An 18,341-nucleotide genomic window follows, 5' to 3' on the forward strand; every position below is an offset into this window, starting at 1 on the left:
CAACTACACCTGGTTATTGTCTAGGTATGACTGAGGCCAGATCAACACCACATGGCAAACATTACAGACTAAGCCTAATTGCAGGCAGTGTTCTTCTGAATTGGATTGCGTAGAGAAGCACCAGTGAGCCTTTTACAGAAAAGAAAAAAAATTAATCTTTCACATATATTTCTGTAGGGAGAAAAGATGTATTGAGTCATAATTGAATGGACCATCACCACTAATGACTAAAAAGAAAAATACTGTTAGTTGTTTGTACAGAAATTTATTAGTGATTTCAGTGTATTGAGTGGCTTAGTGATTGCATTTAGTTTTCTTAGTGATAACAAACCATTTATTTCCAGATGGTGAAGTACTTTGGAAATTCACAAGAATTTCTCACCTACAGTAAGACTGACAAGTGGAACCATTGTCTTAAACTGAATATTTCTACCACACTCCAGTGCTCATCCACCTGATAATACACAACACAGGTATGTATTATGCAATGTTCACTACCCAAGTACAGGTTTTTATTCTTTCACAGCTATTAAACAGAAAAGTTAAGATTTACTGTTGAGTGTTTTACCCTTTATCCCTTTTTGAAGCATCACTTCATTAAATTATTCCATTTTTTTAAATCCTACTCTAAACTCTTATTTTTCATAATTCCTACCTTCTCATGTGCCTTTCCATTCCTGTCTGCTACAGGGAGGTCCTGATGACACTAAAATTGTTCATATAATAATTATTGAACAGTGGAACTTTGGTTCTCAAACTTAATTTAATTTTTAGGACAATTCGGAAACAAAAAAAAATTTTCCTATACAAATCTACACATAATGGATTAATCCGTTCCCAGACAGTAGTCCATGGCTGTGCTATAACATCTTCAGCATATAAATTATTTAGCTAAAAAAGATGTATTAAGAACTTAGTGGCACAGAACTGTATGGTTTAGACCATCCCAGTACTCTCTTTGTCACTGATCTAGTGAGGCAAGCTTTTCAGAGTGACACAGGAAAGAATAATCCACTTGCTGCTAACAACTCGTTGGCTGCTTGGAAGGCATATTTAGAACTGAGAGGCAAAGAAGGCACATTCTGGACACCACATGGTCAGTCACTCACCAACAGCAACACACCAAAGACAACAAACAAAAAAATACACCAGCAGTAACACTAACACATCCAACTATTTATCAGCCAGATAAAACACACTGTACATTGTACTTGCACTCTATATGCTTAAAAGGAATTTTGTGCTCATATATATGAAAATAGTCTCTAATTTACACATATTACATTGTCAGTTTCTCCTCATTTTTCATCTAAAAAGATATATCACAAGAGCACCAACCTCTAATAATAACATAATAGAAATCTCAGAGGAATGATTAATTATTAGATCATATTGGCCAGGTTTGCTATGCCAAATAACTACCAAACAACAGGCATGAAAGCTGTGTCTTTACACTGATCCCAGTAGAAGTAAGATGACCAATTAACCATGTGCGGACCAACTAACCATGCGTGGATTACTCTGACATGTTATAATATCCACTTACAAACAATACATTCACCCACTAGCAAAATTATCTTATTGCTACAGTATCCCAGTGTTCCACAGTGGACCCCCTCCTTGTCTCCGATGAGGATGATGAGGAGTGACCACACAGAGACCCTGGATGTCCCTTGGCCTCAGAGGGGTCAGTAGGGCAACAGACATCCAGCCCCAATGGAGATGATATCAGTCCATATACAAATCATCTTGATCTTTTATATTATTGTTTTATTCCTTATTTGGTTTATGTAACATGCATTTCCTCAATAACCGTATTTACATGATATTTCATCACCTTTATGGAATTAGGGCACATACATACACATCTTGGAACACATAAGATCCTTATTTTTTTTCCATTTATTTCTAAATTTTCTATGATTATTCACTTACAATTGCATTTTCAGGAACGTAAACCATTGTGTATTGAGGAAAACCAGTACATGGCACTGTTGCAGGCTTTTTGACAGCATCTTCAAGGAAGCTAAAGATCAATACAAAACTAAAACATATAACTAATTTATATAATATAATACTAAGCAAACCAACACAATTATACAGTTATGTTTTGAGATATAGGTTATCAAACTATTTACTCCTTATAATAAAGCAAATGTAACACTATTTACTCATGATTAAAGTTACTGATATAGCTGCTGTTAAGTTAATCACCCTTACAGTTCATCCATAAAGACCATGAAGGAGGTTAGGATTAAACTATACTTATTATATTAGCAGGAAAATAGAATGTTGTAGTGGTCCTTGTGGTTCCTGACGGTGCACTGACTACGCCAACTTGAACATCTGTGGGTTGACATCACAAAGTCTCTGCACTGCTTCTACTGTCAGTGGGGTGTCTGAAAGGTGAGCCATGTATATGAGGAACTTTGGAAATGCATGTAGCAACAATTGTAACAATCTTTGGCATTGTTTTACAAGTTAGGCTTCAGCAGTTATATATTCATCTATACTTGAGAAAATATGAATTGGGTATTGTGGTAAAAAAAAACAGATGAAACAGTTAATGTACTGCATATGCAGATTCCTTAATCTACCCATATTAAGGGGTATTTCTGCACAGTACAAGGTTCCAATCCCAGAAGTGACAAGGCTAATGGCCAAGCCTCAGGTTACATCTTGTAAATGCAACCCAACGGGTTATGGCATCTGCCCTGATATGTGATATCATCCTATGTATTCCTGGGCATGTCATGATGCCTATTTAGGCATCATCATACTGAAGGAGCTAAACTTTACATAAGCAACAGACTACTTATGCCATTCAAAGTTGGCAACTCACTCATCTGGAACCAAGAGTCATCTCCATTTTCTGCTCTGAAGGCGGTGATGGCTTGGCGCAGAGCAGACACTATCACGTAGGAGAGGCAGAGAGGAGGCTCCCCAGTAGCTGAAGAGATGGAGTTTTTAAGACATCTAATTCACTAAATGAACAATGGCATAAAGCAATGGTCTCCCTGATGTTCTGCAAAGCATCAGGGAGACCTTCCAAGGGTCTCGTGGCAAAAATTTATACACATTTGACATAAGATATGAACATAAACGGAGAGAGAGAGAGAGAGAGAGAGAGAGAGAGAATATGAAGATGTCTACCTATAGGGTTGTGGGGTCTAACCAGTTACTTTTTTCAACTTAAAATAATCATACTGGACTTTGATGCCAAAGGGATTTGATGAGAAAGGAACTGAGAATTGTCAGTGTAATTAAAAGTTCTCAATTTTTTTCCTATATACATTTACAATAAAACATTATCCCTGCATTCACACCTTACCTTTGGAGCCGAGAACGCCATATGGCTGCTTGGCATTAGGTAGCAGGGTTACCCTCAAGTCTGCTGGGATGTCCAGGGCTGTTGGTGGCTTGTATTCCTGAGAGACACTGTACTTCTAAATAATTCTTAATCTCATTAATTTTCCAAAGTTTTTAACCATGTTTTTGTAAGTTATCTTAATGATCAAACGTTTTACACATTCATCATACCTATACTCTTCAAGTATGCCACAGGTGCTATAGGTCATGATATATACAAAAATGAATAATAATACTGGCAACAAACCAAACTTGAGTTTGCTAACAGATTCAGGTAATGGTTACACTAGTTGACTCACCCACGTCCCATTTGATAACTTTTGGCCAGTATGGGGATCAAACTTCACTTTTTCTGAGGTACAGAGACCCAGTCCCATGATGAAGGCTCCTTCCACCTGTCCAACATCAACAAAAGGATTCATGCTGCGTCCAGCATCTTCAATTACATCTGCTCGCCGTATCTGAGGCAGAGAAAAGTGGGGTCAAGTTCAGTACAGAGTTTACTGGTAATTTGTACAAATAATACCTATTGATTAAATTAATGAACCACTGTAGTCTCTCTCTAGATTTAAATTTTCATTCCCAAAGACAACCTTTACTCCCCAACTGACTAGAAAAAAAAAAAAAATTCCTCACCATATATATGCCTGTCAACACATCCACTTCCACTTCCAGGCAACAAGCTGCCCAAATGTCATATCGAGGAGGATGTTCCTTTACAGCAGTCCTGTCAAACGCAAGAATAAGAAAGTACAAATCTAATTAGTTGACATGTCAATACATATGGGCTTTTCACAGGAATTTACAGGCTAAAAGAGACATACTGTCAGAAAGCCCATGCATTAGGGAACCATTACCCCTGAGTAAGAAAGCCCATCTTACACTCAGACCGTGGTCCGGACTTGAACCTGTGTGCTTGAAGACCTCTCGACCCACAGAACACAAATGGTTCCCCTGTACCACGATGGCAAGTCTTCCATGTTTCTTTGCCAATAAATTTGAATAAGATAGTTTTATTAAAGTGAATTATTTACAGACAATGGCTCTTCACCATTCTAGTTGAGTAGAATTGAATTCTACTCCTAAATAATAAATCACAATTGTGTAAAGATTTAGCACTCTTAGTAACATATTTCTTACATATGAATCTAGTACAGGATTAAAAAATAATTGCACACAACTTAAATTCTTGCCATCATCCAGCAAATATCTTGTTTGCTTCATCCTGTACCTTTGATTTCTATTCTCTTCATTTAACTTTTCTCCATACAGACTATCTAGAAACATTTTGTTCAGTTTTTCTCACCAATAACGTTCACACAGATCCACATCATGATTCAAACAGTGCTGCACCAGCTGCAGCCATGATGGTTCTTTTCCGCTGTCCTTCTTCATCTTCTCCTTTTCAACATCCATACGTTCTTTAAGTGCTAAACATGCCTTTCTGACACCCTGTGGAATACAGGAAAGCTCAGTCTCTCACTTTATTAGTATTATAATCTTGATTTTCTTCTATTTATTTAATGCAAATAATAACTGCTAATTAATATTGGTCAAATAATGTAATAATTTTTGGGGGAGCATACTCACATGTGCACAGAGGTCAGTGCCAAAAGATCCACCAGTGACAGTGGAGTTTGCCCCTACTGTTGTCTCTGAGGCCTTGACAATCACCTGTGCCAATGGGATGCCCAGTGTGTAGGCTGCTACCTGAGCCACCTGAGGAATGACCATCATAATATCATTATTGTCTCCATAGCAGAAGTTTGACTTTCTGAACAAGATTTCTACAGTGTTAAGGAAACTCACTCCATACCCAACAAAATCTGAATGCACCTTGCTATACCTTGGTGTTGATGCCCTGTCCCATTTCAATGCCTCCATGGGTGATAGCTACTGTTCCATCATGCGCATATATACTGACTTGGAGACCATAACGGAAGACTGGTGGATAATCAAAACCATAGTACTCAGGCATCACTGCAATCCCTCGTTTCTTCCACCTGTTGTTCTGAAATATGGGATAAAAATGTTTGATCAGAATTATGTAGTTTGGATTACAGAAAAGTAGACAAGAAGGCACGGAAAAAGTACAATGCTAGTAATGGAGGTAGTAAGGGGTTATGAGAAAGAAAAGTTAGAGAATAAAAAGAATGGTGGGCAGAAAACATACTGTACTGTCCTATACAGCTACAAACAACTCGGTGGGTATCACACATGAAAATTCTATGCCGATAAGTACTGCATTCTAAACATTACTTATCTCTGAGGTCTTTGTCCTTCCCACAGCTGAAGAGCCTAAACATCTCAACACAATCAGTCTTCCTTGCTAATTGAGAGGATGCACACTTGTCTTTTCTCATTTACATCTCTCCTTCCACTCCTTCAATACCTGACATTCATTCTTTCATGTTTTCCATTTCACTTTCATTTAGCATTTTGCTCATCTAAATATTCAGGTATTTTCTTCATCTAAATATTCAATTTACCTCAATTGATGTCGCCATTATTTCCCCTCTCTTTCCTAAGAGATTAATGAAATGCAATTAACAGTAGCTACCCTTAGGCTTTACCAAAAACCCCTGAACTGGGTGAAAAAGTGTTCTGACTTCAATGATATTATGAAAACCTCAGTGGAAAAAGCTTCAATGATATTATGAAAAAAATGAGATGAAAACCTCAGTGGAAAAAGCTGAGAAAAAAATATAATTTCAGAAAACAAATGTAAAGCAGAGAGTAAATTGAATAATAGATGAACAATAGATAGTAAAAGAAATTGCAAGAAGGAAACTGTTTGAATGTTAGTTTGCTTTCTTTGACTGATTTGCTAGATAAACTGAGAACAAATCCTCATTCTGAGAATGTGAGGAGCTGACATAAAAACATATGTGAGGAAGAAATTTGTGATTGAACCCATCATTAAATACTTTAGGAACACAACCGACAGAGCCATGAAGAACACACAATGTCAATACTACAGAGAATTACTCCTCACTCACCCTATTAAACTCTTCCACCTCAGCCTTGCGCTGGACAAAGTTTGCCTTCTCAAACAACAATGGCAAAATCACATCCTTTATTGGAGTCTGTTCATGGGGTGATGCACAAAGCCTTGGTACACCTGGTGTGATTAGGTTCAGCTGACGCACCTCCAAAGGATCCTTTTTCAGATAGGATGCAATGTGGTCTAAAATGTTCTCCATGGTACCTATGGCATTAATGTGACCTGGAGGAAGATGGATGGAAAAGGTTAAGTTCCAAATTATAACTGAAATTCCAGTCAAAATAATAAAACAAAAAACTGGATAATGAAATATCCATCCAATTTGTAAATAAAGTCAATAAAATCAGCACTCCATGGGTATCTTTTTTTCTGTTCCTAAGAAAACAGGCCTATTTACAGTATCTAGCTTGAATTTATACATCATGCAACTTGCTGAATGACTGTGCTTAAAAGTATGTTGAGTTTAATGTTTAGTGTAAATTAGTCTTGCTATATCTAGTAGTGAATTACCATTTATATATAAAAATTAAAAACAGAAATGAACAGCAAGAGTGTGTTTTCTAAGAACAGAATGAACATTCTGTGCCTGTGTATTAAAGTTTATATTTCATAAATATGCAAAGAAGAAATAGCAAAATCAAGGCAACCATGACACTACTACTTGTCACAACTATGTTCTCACCAGGTGTCCGGCACCAAGTGTTGGCAGCAGTGTCAGTGTTCACAATATGAGGTGTGTATCGTAAGTTGGGAACAAAATAGCAGTTCTGGATGACACTTGCTAGGAAGCCTACGGGAGACTCGTTGGAGACGTGGCCAGCATCGCTATAAAGATCGACTACAAGGGACGTGAGCTTGCCCGTGTCTTCAAATCCAACCTGGGAACACAGGATTGTTTAAGAGGGTGCTGGTAGTGAGGCATAATTGTTGATATCACTACTGGGCTGAAAGCCAGTTCCTCATCACCCATCACCACAGGTCAAGAAAGCTTAGTTTTTTGTTCATCATATCATTTCCTAATATCCAAATTCATTGCCAAGAAAATCTCAATGCTACATTGAATGCCTTTTGATTTTGGCCATCAGGGAGTTGCTGGTGGTCACCAAGTGATTCCAAAGCAGATGCCACATGATACTACTGGCTGTTCATCAGTCAACCAATGGTTGCCCATAAGTTGTACAACTAGCTGCTGGTATCAGAGGTAGATAGTAATTAGTCACGAGGTGGATCTTAAATCCAGTGTGACTAAGGTTTATCTTCAACCCAACCCTTCTTTTGGCTACGTAGTCAACTGCTTCATTCATATTCTTAACATTTTCCCTAATTTTACATTAAGGATTACCTTATCAATTGCAAATTTGCTGCAAGTTCATTGTTAAACATGTTAATAGGAAAACAACGATATTATCAAATTGGTAACCTTCAAAGAAATTATGAAAACGATTTCACATAACCTTATATATATATATATATATATATATATATATATATATATATATATATATATATATATATATATATATATATATATATATATATATATATATATATATATATATATATATATATATATATATATATATATATATATATATATATATATATATATATATATATATATATATATATATATATATATATATATATATATATATATATATATATATATATATATATATATATATATATATATATATATATATATATATATATATATATATATATATATATATATATATATATATATATATATATATATATATATATATATATATATATATATATATATATATATATATATATATATATATATATATATATATATTTATATCAAAATGTACCACTGGAGATGTTGTGCTTGATCTATGTGACAAGTTTAAGCAGGAAGAGCCAAGAATCCTATGACTATACTGTTCAATTCTCCCCATGAGAGAGATCCAGGGGCTGTGAATCCCAGATTGATTTTTGCTAGCTATAATTCCATGAAGCCTTTCCACATCTTGTCTTACAAATTTTAAGGGGTCTTTCAACTTGCATGCTAACCTACTTCACACATGAAACCTTCAATAAATCATTCTCATTTTTGGGAATGGTAAAAAATTAATATTTCCTCATCATTATCATTGGGATTATTTCTTTTTCAAACTGCATTCAGAGAATTAAGAAAGTTAAATATTATTGTGATTAGCTTGTTCCATTCTTAACTTTGAAAATTATATAGTTTAATTCATCTCAATCTTTGAATTATTCTCTTCCTAAATCAATAGTTTCTCTACTATCCCTTCTTCCTTACATCATAAGTTGCATAGTATGGGTCTCTCCAGCCAGCCAAAGTCATGTTTGTGTTCAGGTCTGTCACGACCCTCACAGGCTGCTGGAGATTCCTGGCTGCCACGGCTGCTGCTGCCGCCACAACATTCTGGCGACTGATCTTGGCCCCATAACCACCACCAATTCGCCGCACTGACATATTGATACTGGTGGGCAGGAGATATCACATTACACATGCAAGAAAGAGAGCTAGAAACTTGAATCTTAATATCAGACTTCCAAAGATAATATCAATGATAAGGTTTGTATTAATTTAACAACTCTGGATATCTGAAAAAATATGCATCTTCATGACCTCACAATTCATGATACGTAGTGCGTCTGTGAGTAAGTGTGTGTGTGTGTGTGTGTGTGTGTATTTACCTAGTTGTAGTTTTACAAGGCCTGGGCTTTACGCTCGTGTGGCCCCGTCTCCATATCTACACTTATCCAATTTTTCTTTAAAACTATGTACACTCGTTGCTGACACTATTTCTTCACTCAAACCGTTCCAAGTCTCAACACATCTTTGTGGGAAGCTATATTTTTTAACATGTCTCAGACATCTTCCCTTCCTCAGTTTTTTACTATGCGATCTTGTGCTTCGAATGTCATATTCTTCTCTCAGAATAAATTTCTCATTATCCACTTGATCCATTCCATTAATCAATTTATATACTTGTATCAGATCCCCTCTCTCCCTTCTCTGTTCCAGGGTTGGTAGATCCATAGCCATTAGTCTCTCCTCATATGTCATCCCTTCATATTCTGGAACCACTCTTGTAGCCATTTTTTGTAGTCTCTCCAACTTCCTTATGTGTTTCTTTTTATGGGGGGTCCACACAACTGCATATTCCAAATTGGGTCTTATTATAGTACTTATCAATTTCTTCATCATTTCTCTGTCCATATAGTGAAATGCTAATCCAATATTCCTTAGCAAATTATATGTCTCTCTGAAAATTCTATCAATATAGCTTAACGGTTGATTGTTTTCTTCCATCGTCACTCCCAAGTCCTTTTCCTTTTTACTTTCTCCAGTTCTACTCCATCTCCCATCTTATAGATTCCCACTGGTCGTCTTTCACTCTTTCCCATTTCCATGACATGGCTTTTGTCCACATTGAATTCCATCTCCCACTTTTTACTCCATTTCCAGATCTTATTTAGGTCTTCCTGCAGTATTTCACAATCCTCTTTTTGCTTTATAACTCTGCACAGTTTCGCATCGTCCGCAAACAGATTTATGTAGCTGTTCACTCCCTCTGGCATGTCGTTTATATATATGAGAAAAGTATTGGCGCCAATACTGACCCCTGTGGCACTCCACTTTCTACTGCTCTCCACTTGGACTTCATATCTTTAACTACCGTCCTTATTTCTCTCCCCCTCAAATAATTTTCCATCCATCTCAATGTGCTTCCTTTTAAGCCACCCTTCTCCTCTAACTTCCACAGTAATCTTTCATGTGGCACTTTATCAAATGCCTTTTTTAAATCCAAATAAATACAGTCAACCCATCCCTCTCTCTTTTGTACTCTATCAACTATTCTAGAGTAGAAACTCAGTAAATTTGTTACACACGACCGACCTTTTCTAAAACCAAATTGGCTATTTGATTTGTGTGTGTGTGTGTGTGTGTGTGTGTGTGTGTGTGTGTGTGTGTGTGTGTGTGTGTGTGTGTGTAGAGAGAGAGAGAGAGAGAGAGAGAGAGAGAGAGAGAGGTATTTATCACTTGAGTATGGCTCATAAGGCAATGAGGCTGCCCCGTTGAGGTGGAAGGTACCCCTGGGATGACACCAGGAGGCCATTTGAAAATCTCTATTTGATGCAGATGTATGAAAAGAAATTTCAAATGACTATTAGTACCTTTGGTTGAGACAAGTCCTGATGGATTGTTAAACCCCATATCTTAGTACAATATTGTCTTGAATCCATTTATCAGCTTAAATGAAGGCAAACCCAGCATTGGTGCAGAACAACAAGATTGATACCCTGACATCACAACAGTAGCAGCTGCCATTAGTGAGACATCGTCCTTCTCCTCTGTCAGCACACCTTGTCAGTTGTGCCCTGGTGAGAACTGTCACAACCTTTTAACTTTATTGAAGCAGTTTTAAATCAATTGTTTAGAAAGGTTATCATTACCACCAAATTTATTGGTTCTTCAGTTGCAACTTTGAGGCCTGTTTCAGATAAGCTACCATTACCATTCAGGCATTATACAAAGCTTTTCTTTATATAAGAGGGGAAACTGACTAACACCAAAAAAAAAAAAAAAAAAAGCTCAATTGCCAGTCCCTTGCGGGTAAAAGAGTCAGTCGAAAGAAAGGGACCAATATCTTGAAACCTCTCTCTTAAAAAAAGTAAAGTTGTAGAAAGATTGAAACAGAGAAGCAAGTAGAGAGTTCAAGAGTTTATCAGAGAGAGGTATGAATGATTGGAGTACTGGTTAACTCTTGCATTAAAGAGTTGGACAGAAAAGGGGAGAGAAGAACAAGAAAGTCTTGTGCAGCAAGGCCGCAGGAGAGAGGCATGCAGTTAGCAAGATCACAAGAGCAATTAGCATGAAAATAGCAGTAGGAGATAGGAAGGGATGCAACATTCCAGCAGTGAGAAAGAGGCTGAAGGCAGTCAGTCAGAGGGGGTGAGTTGATGAAAAGAAAAGCTTTTGATTCCACTTATGTGCACATATGCATACATGCACACAAACACACATACCCACACAGTCATGTACTCTTACCTGTTTGCAGTAATCCCAAGCACTTGGGCAACAGTAGCCTGGGTTTCAGAGGGCCACTGTGATGTGCAGTAGAGATCATATCCATCCTCTATGGGAACCACTCGAGCAGCTAAGGCTTCCATATTAAGGTGAAACTGGCTCCCCTGAATCAGATTTCCCTTCAAACGATGTGGTGCAACCTCCAGCTGGCCTGGGCAGGTAAAGGCAAACAAAATTGTTAAACAATGCAATTGTTAGACAATATCACACACACAATGAAATATCTAAGGAGGAATGTAATCATGTACCTTCAGCAAGCCAATTCTATCAAATTATACCTTGCTCCTTTTAAAAGAAATGATCTATAGAGGGGTGGGAGGAAAGAATTACGAGGTCAAACATCGATAAAGATTAAAAGAACTAGGCAAGTGACAAGTCAATTCAATAGAATACAGTAGAATGGGCAGTGCATAAGGATCTTGTGTATTATGAACTGGCTGTGGTACAACACTCAGGAGGAATTTATGAAAAAGTTTATTTCATTACTATTTTGTTTGACCTCCTATTATGATAATTTTAAACATCACCACCAATGAAAGAGATTCGCATGATAAGCAAAAGTGTAGTTTCATAGTTTGGGGTTAACTGTCCAGCTCATTTGAAATACTAGGATTGAAATGAACATGTGGCAACATCGGCAAACAGTTTGAACATTTGTCAACTGCCAATTGACCCTTGACCTTGTTAGAGAATACTTAACTTGCTACACTCATTGGGAAAAGTGCCAAAGCTCTTTACACATTTCATATTGATGGGATGATTAATGACAAGCCTCAAATATCCAAAACCAATATAATCCTTACAGAATCTGTACAGAAGGATCAATTTAAGATCAAGAAGATTCCTAGGGAAACATAACTGCTACAAAGAACTGTGCTCTGTGTGCAGCAATGGATTAAAAGATGCCAGGACAATGATGATTCCACCCCAGTGAAACAAACTGCTATGGATGAAGGTGACTTGTCAAAGTGTTTACTTCTAATAAAGCAACATCTGAGTGCTTTACCATTCCTCACAGCAAAAGAGAAAAAATGGATGCATGTTACAAGAAACAACAAATCATCAGCACGCCACTTACGCTGACAGCAAGTGTACCCTATAAACCCTATGTAATGACATATGTAGTATACCTTCCGGGTCTCCAAGGACTGCTGGGTCTACAGTGCCAGTGAAGGCAAAATTGACAATCTCATCCCGTCCCCCTTCAACCAGTGCCTGCCCAATTGTCAACACTGGCTTCTTGACATTCTCATAACTCACTACCACCAACTGGGCAGCTCGCACTGCTGTATCCCTGTCCTGCGCCACTATCAGACCCACAGGTTGGCCAGCATATTTTGAACGCTCCTCTACAAATACCTGTAATCAGAAACACAAGAAAAGGTCACTGGAGTTAATTTATCACTGCAAATGTTCTATTTCTTATTCTATAGCTTCTAAAACTTTACTTCCACTGGAAACATTCATTACAGAGGTAACCAAAAAAAAAAAAAAAAAAAAAAAAAAAAATTCTACTTCACTATATCTAAAAAAAATTCCCTCCTTTGTTTCCTTCAATAATTTTTTCTTATTTGAACTTCTTTTACTTCATATACATCTCTTCGTCCATTCCTTTAATCTTCCAAATGCCCTTCCCCTCCTAATATTTCAGTCACTTACATTAATAAACTGCATTTTACTTACAGGGTCAGGATAAGCTCCAGCACTGACAACAAAGCTATTTTTTCCAGGAATGTCAGCAGCATCTACAAAGGCCACCACACCCTTCAGTCTGAGGGCCTCAGAGGTATCCACTTGCAGTATCTTAGCATTTGCATGAGTAGTCTGAACCAGGGCACCATGGAGCTCATTGGGTAGGTAAGGGATGTCATCGAGGTATGTTGCTTCACCTGTGAGGGTGAAAGTTTAACTGCTCATGATAAGAGGCAAATTTCTGACTATATAGGTCAACCATCCCTCATCTGGCAATCACAAATCTGGTTCCATCATTAATTTGTCACTAATTTCAGCTACCACAATTTCAAATTTTCCAGGTCACTGCACCAACCTCTAACTACTACCATTTGTTGGAGAGATGATAAGTATTTTGAAGTTTCTCAACACAGGATTGGAAGAAAAGGTCTGAGGAAGCAATTTAATAGTGAAACAGAATCAGTAGAACTACCAAAGACAGAGTGAATGATCAAAGAAACATTATAAAGGAAAACATTCCACAAGAAAAGTTCTACTTGTATAAACACCTGTCATTGCTTCCAAACAAAGACAAGATTTCATTTGCTTTTATCACTATTTGTCATGTAACACTTCAGTTTTAGCTACAGTCATGGCTCCAGAAAAAAAAAAAAAGGAAATGCTTCTTATTGTGTGAAGCACAAAAACTACATTTTCCAGAAAAGAACGTCACTTTTTGCTTACAATTCTGTACTGACACTATTGATACAATCCAGAAATGATATGCCAGTTTTAGTAGAGTGGTACTGGTACAGCTCCACTTACCAATCAACTTGTACCAATTTATGGGAAAACTTTAAAGGTAGGTTGAAGGTTCTAACCTAACCTCTCTGTAATCCAACAAAATCACTAATCCTTCACCAAAGGTTGGCACCATTTTGATAAATTATCATGATAACAATATTGAATTATCAGTTATCCAATTATTATTGTCTCTCCCCATTATCAATTAATTAGCATCACAGATAAAATAATTAATTTTAGTTATTGAAACATGAGCAAATTGAAGTTTTCAACTTCCAAAATTACATCCAGTTATTCTACTTAAATAGTGTTTTTCATTAGTAAAGAAACAGGATTTTTCTATTTTTTTTTTGTAAGATAAAAATAAGAGCAAAGATTATAATTTATCAGTTTTGCTACTTAAAAATATTACAATTGTTAAAAACAGAATTCTGGATTTATTGATTTGTTCGTTACCAGTTATTGGGTGATATATTTGTGTCAGTTACTTATTATTATTGGTTATTACTAATAAGCTATCATTATCGATTTATTGATTATCGTAAAAAGTTTCATTATCGTGCCCAGCTACGTCCAGCACCCTAGCTACAGGTCCCAATGAAGCCAAATCATTGATGGATTATTCTTCAACCCATTAGAGCTGTTAGAACTACTCACCAGATATTTGAGTGGCAGATTCCAGCTTTGGCACAGGCTCTCCAATGGGCCAAGCTTCCCGATCCATGTCAAACTCCTGACGGCCAGAGGACAGGGGACGCTCAATATTTGGTCCAGCACTGGCAAGCTTGGGATTCACTTTGTTGCCCAAAAATCCAATAATAGTCTTATATAGCAGTGCTTGGGAAAGACTTCGACGATAGGCTGGAGAGGCATCCTGTGGAAGGTTATCTGGCTGCACCTCTCGGCCAAGTATCTCTGCAGCCTCCACCACTGTAGCTTCATCAGCCAGCCTCCGCCCCATCAGAAAATTCTCCGTTTCAGTAGCATGGATGAAATTCGGGTTGATACCCCCAAGGCAGATGAAAGGTTTGTTGGTAACCTTGAAATTGTCTGTTGGGTCCACCTCCATTCTGAAGCAGGCATTGACATAGGCATGTGCATTGACGGCTCGTGGTGTGATCTTGAATGTCCGCAACTGCAAATAAATGTCCATGAGTTAGAGCTGCTTTTTTTTTCTCTTTCCTAACTTTTCTTTACAACTTTTCTTCACTACTCTACAGCTTCTCCCTCCCTCCACTGTTCTTACCTTTGTGTTGTGTGATGCAGGTGGAAGCGTCACAGAGAGGATGACTTTTTTGGACATGTCTGTCCTGAGGAATTGCTCAAGGTCCATGTGGGTTGTAGAAGCATCCTCAGCACTGCCAATGGTCAGCTCTGCCTTAGCAGCAAGAAGTGTCAAGAAGATATCTGACTGGAATCCTTGATGAGCATGTTTCAGCATCAAATTGCCAGCCCAGCTACCTGTCTGCTCAGGAAAAAAGATTTCCATAATCAGTGTCTAACATCACATTCAACCTCTATGCAACAATTTTCACAAAACCTTGAGTACAAAATAGCACTCATCATGGTACACACAAGCATTAGGGATTTAACAGAAGACAAAAAAAATTACATTACAGTAAGCCCCCACACTTGACAAATTAATTAGTCTGGCAAAACTACCGCCAAATGCAAATTTTGCCAAGCACAAGTTCTTTATACCATATAAATTGCCTAAAAATGCCTTAATCAGTCTTTGGTAATTGCCAAAGTCCCTTTTTTGACCCCTAAAATACCATCTTTCGAGCTAAAATAAAATCTTTTGCCTTCACACATGTACAAAACAGACCAATAAACAAGCATTTCTGATGTTTTCTTCATCTGTACTCCTGTTTTTTCACCCGTTTCCCTCACCCACTTTCGTTCTTGCCGCCACCACCACCTTACCTACACCAGTACTACCTGTTGCGCTGGTAGAAGCCATGTTGGCGGTAAATCGCCAGAATTCATTCCCCCGCTAGCAGGACAGAGGATAGCACAAACAAAATGGCTGAAGGGGACTCTCACACTGCATTCTCATAGGTTTAGAGAGAGGTCTATCATCACAGGGGAGCTGCATGATTCGCCGTGCGGCCACCAGGGGACCGCCAAGTTTGAATTCAAATCGCCAAGCATGCACTCTGTGGTCTGTGGCCACCCTACTGCCAAAAGAGAATTTCGCCAAGCTGAGATTTGCCAAGTGCGGGGTCTTACTGTACTCAAAATTCTTCAAAACATGCATGATGGATAAAAATCATAATAAAAATAGATGAAAATAACATATAATAACAAGCATTATTAACTAGTAGAAATAAAATAATCAGAAGTATTAAATCCACATTTGAGAAAAAGGTTGCAAAAAGTTACATGCAAACCACTCCTTTCCAAAGCTAAAACCAGTTATTTCACTCCATCCTAAAACTTACATTCCTGACAGCCACATTGGCCACCACTTGCCAATGGTTGGCAAGAACCTCTAAATAACTGTATCTTGGCTGTGTTTTGGCCATGTGGTGAAACAACTCCATGGCCCTGGTCAAGCTCACATTGGCACCCAGCTGCAGGGGCACACCCACTGAGGTGTTGTACAGCTCCTCAATACCATCAGTAGAGATGTAGGCCGAATATGGACCGTCATTCTTGAACACTCCTGTTGGTGAAATGATGAGTGTAGTCACTCTTAGGTGTAGCACTATCTATCCAATTTTCACTAATGCAAGATGTGCCTTACTGTTCGCAAGGTGTGGGTATCTAGTGGTGAATTGCATGACAACTTGATGGTCCTACTGGTTAAACAGTGCATGCATTATTTTAGGATATAAAAACCTTCACTCAGCATTACCTTGCCCAGTGTTGCCCACAACAATCCGATACTTCTCCTCAGTGCCAATACTCCTAAGAATACTGTACATGCCCTGAAATTAATGTTTTATGAGTTCCTGAACTATTTGAAGCTATGATAAATTTAATCCAATTACAAAGCAACATACTAAGCCAAGTGTTTCAATATTTAACAAAGCAGTTAAAGAAAAATCTACTAAACACAATTTGTTCATCTTAATGCTTGTATTGTTTGTTTTTTTGCATTAAATATTACTTAGTTCTCTCAAATTTAAGATATCTTCAGCTTTGAACATTGCCAAACATATTGCCAAACATATAAGCTTCACTGTATAAATATATAAATATTACTTTCTTCAAACACAGGCATTATAAGCTGCCAGGCACTTCATATACATAATTAGAAGATATACTACAGTCATTTCATCAAGCTTCAGAGAGAGAGAGAGAGAGAGAGAGAGAGAGAGAGAGAGAGAGAGAGAGAGAGAGAGAGAGAGAGAGAGAGAGAGAGAGAGAGAGAGAGAGAATCACTTCACCACTTACATTGATGTTTGTTGGTCGGAACCAGCGAACAGAACCAATGGATATCCGTATGTCTCCAGGATTGGAGGGAAGGTGTTCTGTAGTACTCTTCTTACATCCTCCACCTTCCTTCCCCTTACAGCCACCACAGCCAACACTGCCATTCTTCTCACAGACACCACTGTAGGCCTCCTAAATGTAATGCAGAATTTTTTATTAATGTACTTATTTCTGGTTTCTACAAATATATGAAAATATCATTATAATTTAGGGTAAAGGAGGTGGTTTGCGATACCTTAAGCAGACAATATCAGCTATGAAACCTCCAGACTGGAATACGACCATGAAAGTTTTACCAGTAGTGTAAAATTTGTAAAATTGTATTTGCTATGATGGCAGATATCGCACTGCCCTCTTATCATTACAGTTTCTCAGCATGGCGTACTGTAAGTGAAGGAAGGTTATGCTGGTCCAGTGCCCTTACTGGCAGGTTAATGCGATATGTTATGACGGGTTATTGCGCTAGGTGTCTTAAGTTCCTTATCTTTATCCACAAGATATGAAAATTGCACTTGTTAAGTAGTTAGTAGTTCTCCTTGCCTGTTAAGGAGTAAAAGTAAAAGAAAAAAAAAGAAATCAACTGCAAACTAGCTTTTTATTTTTTCCCTGGGGAAGAGTCACCAGGCAGGTATGCACGTGCAAGTCGACTAATTTTCTGGTCACCACAACGGAAATACACACTGTTTCCCCATCTTACTGTGTGTTGTACAGCCAAAAAAGTCTCTGCATCCAATGATGTTTAATAAATAAGTGGAGCTTGGGGCAATAACTGAAATAAAATGGTGTGTCATCTTACATTTCTTCTCACCATTCACTATCTTAGACTAGGTATCTCAAGAGGACATAACAGTAAATATTATGTAAATTACCAGTTTCATTTTCATTTTTATAACCAGCACATTTACTATATTTATTTACTAACATCATAATCACATGCAGAGATCTTCATATCCCTTGTGT

General features: G+C 37.6%; 1 protein-coding gene across 2 annotated transcripts in view; it reads right to left on the minus strand.

Moving 5' to 3' along the window:
- Positions 1-248: 248 nt before the first annotated feature.
- Positions 249-18,341, minus strand: part of LOC123506534 (probable aldehyde oxidase 2) — a 36,791-nt gene continuing 18,698 nt past the window's right edge. For both annotated transcript variants that reach the window (XM_045258696.1, XM_045258697.1), the window contains 19 exons: positions 17,343-17,513; positions 16,801-16,873; positions 16,385-16,608; positions 15,187-15,405; positions 14,598-15,075; positions 13,149-13,354; positions 12,596-12,824; positions 11,427-11,616; positions 8,667-8,850; positions 7,056-7,251; positions 6,369-6,595; positions 5,216-5,380; positions 4,960-5,088; positions 4,676-4,821; positions 4,006-4,096; positions 3,669-3,830; positions 3,332-3,428; positions 2,843-2,950; positions 249-2,399 (listed from right to left, as the gene is read on the minus strand). In XM_045258696.1, coding sequence (XP_045114631.1) covers positions 2,329-2,399; positions 2,843-2,950; positions 3,332-3,428; positions 3,669-3,830; positions 4,006-4,096; positions 4,676-4,821; positions 4,960-5,088; positions 5,216-5,380; positions 6,369-6,595; positions 7,056-7,251; positions 8,667-8,850; positions 11,427-11,616; positions 12,596-12,824; positions 13,149-13,354; positions 14,598-15,075; positions 15,187-15,405; positions 16,385-16,608; positions 16,801-16,873; positions 17,343-17,513 — 3,366 coding nt within the window. In that variant the 3' untranslated portion in view covers positions 249-2,328. The remainder of the gene's footprint in view (positions 2,400-2,842; positions 2,951-3,331; positions 3,429-3,668; positions 3,831-4,005; positions 4,097-4,675; positions 4,822-4,959; positions 5,089-5,215; positions 5,381-6,368; positions 6,596-7,055; positions 7,252-8,666; positions 8,851-11,426; positions 11,617-12,595; positions 12,825-13,148; positions 13,355-14,597; positions 15,076-15,186; positions 15,406-16,384; positions 16,609-16,800; positions 16,874-17,342; positions 17,514-18,341) is intronic.

This window comes from Portunus trituberculatus, chromosome 20 (genome assembly GCF_017591435.1).
Source record: "Portunus trituberculatus isolate SZX2019 chromosome 20, ASM1759143v1, whole genome shotgun sequence".
NCBI lineage: Eukaryota > Metazoa > Arthropoda > Malacostraca > Decapoda > Portunidae > Portunus > Portunus trituberculatus.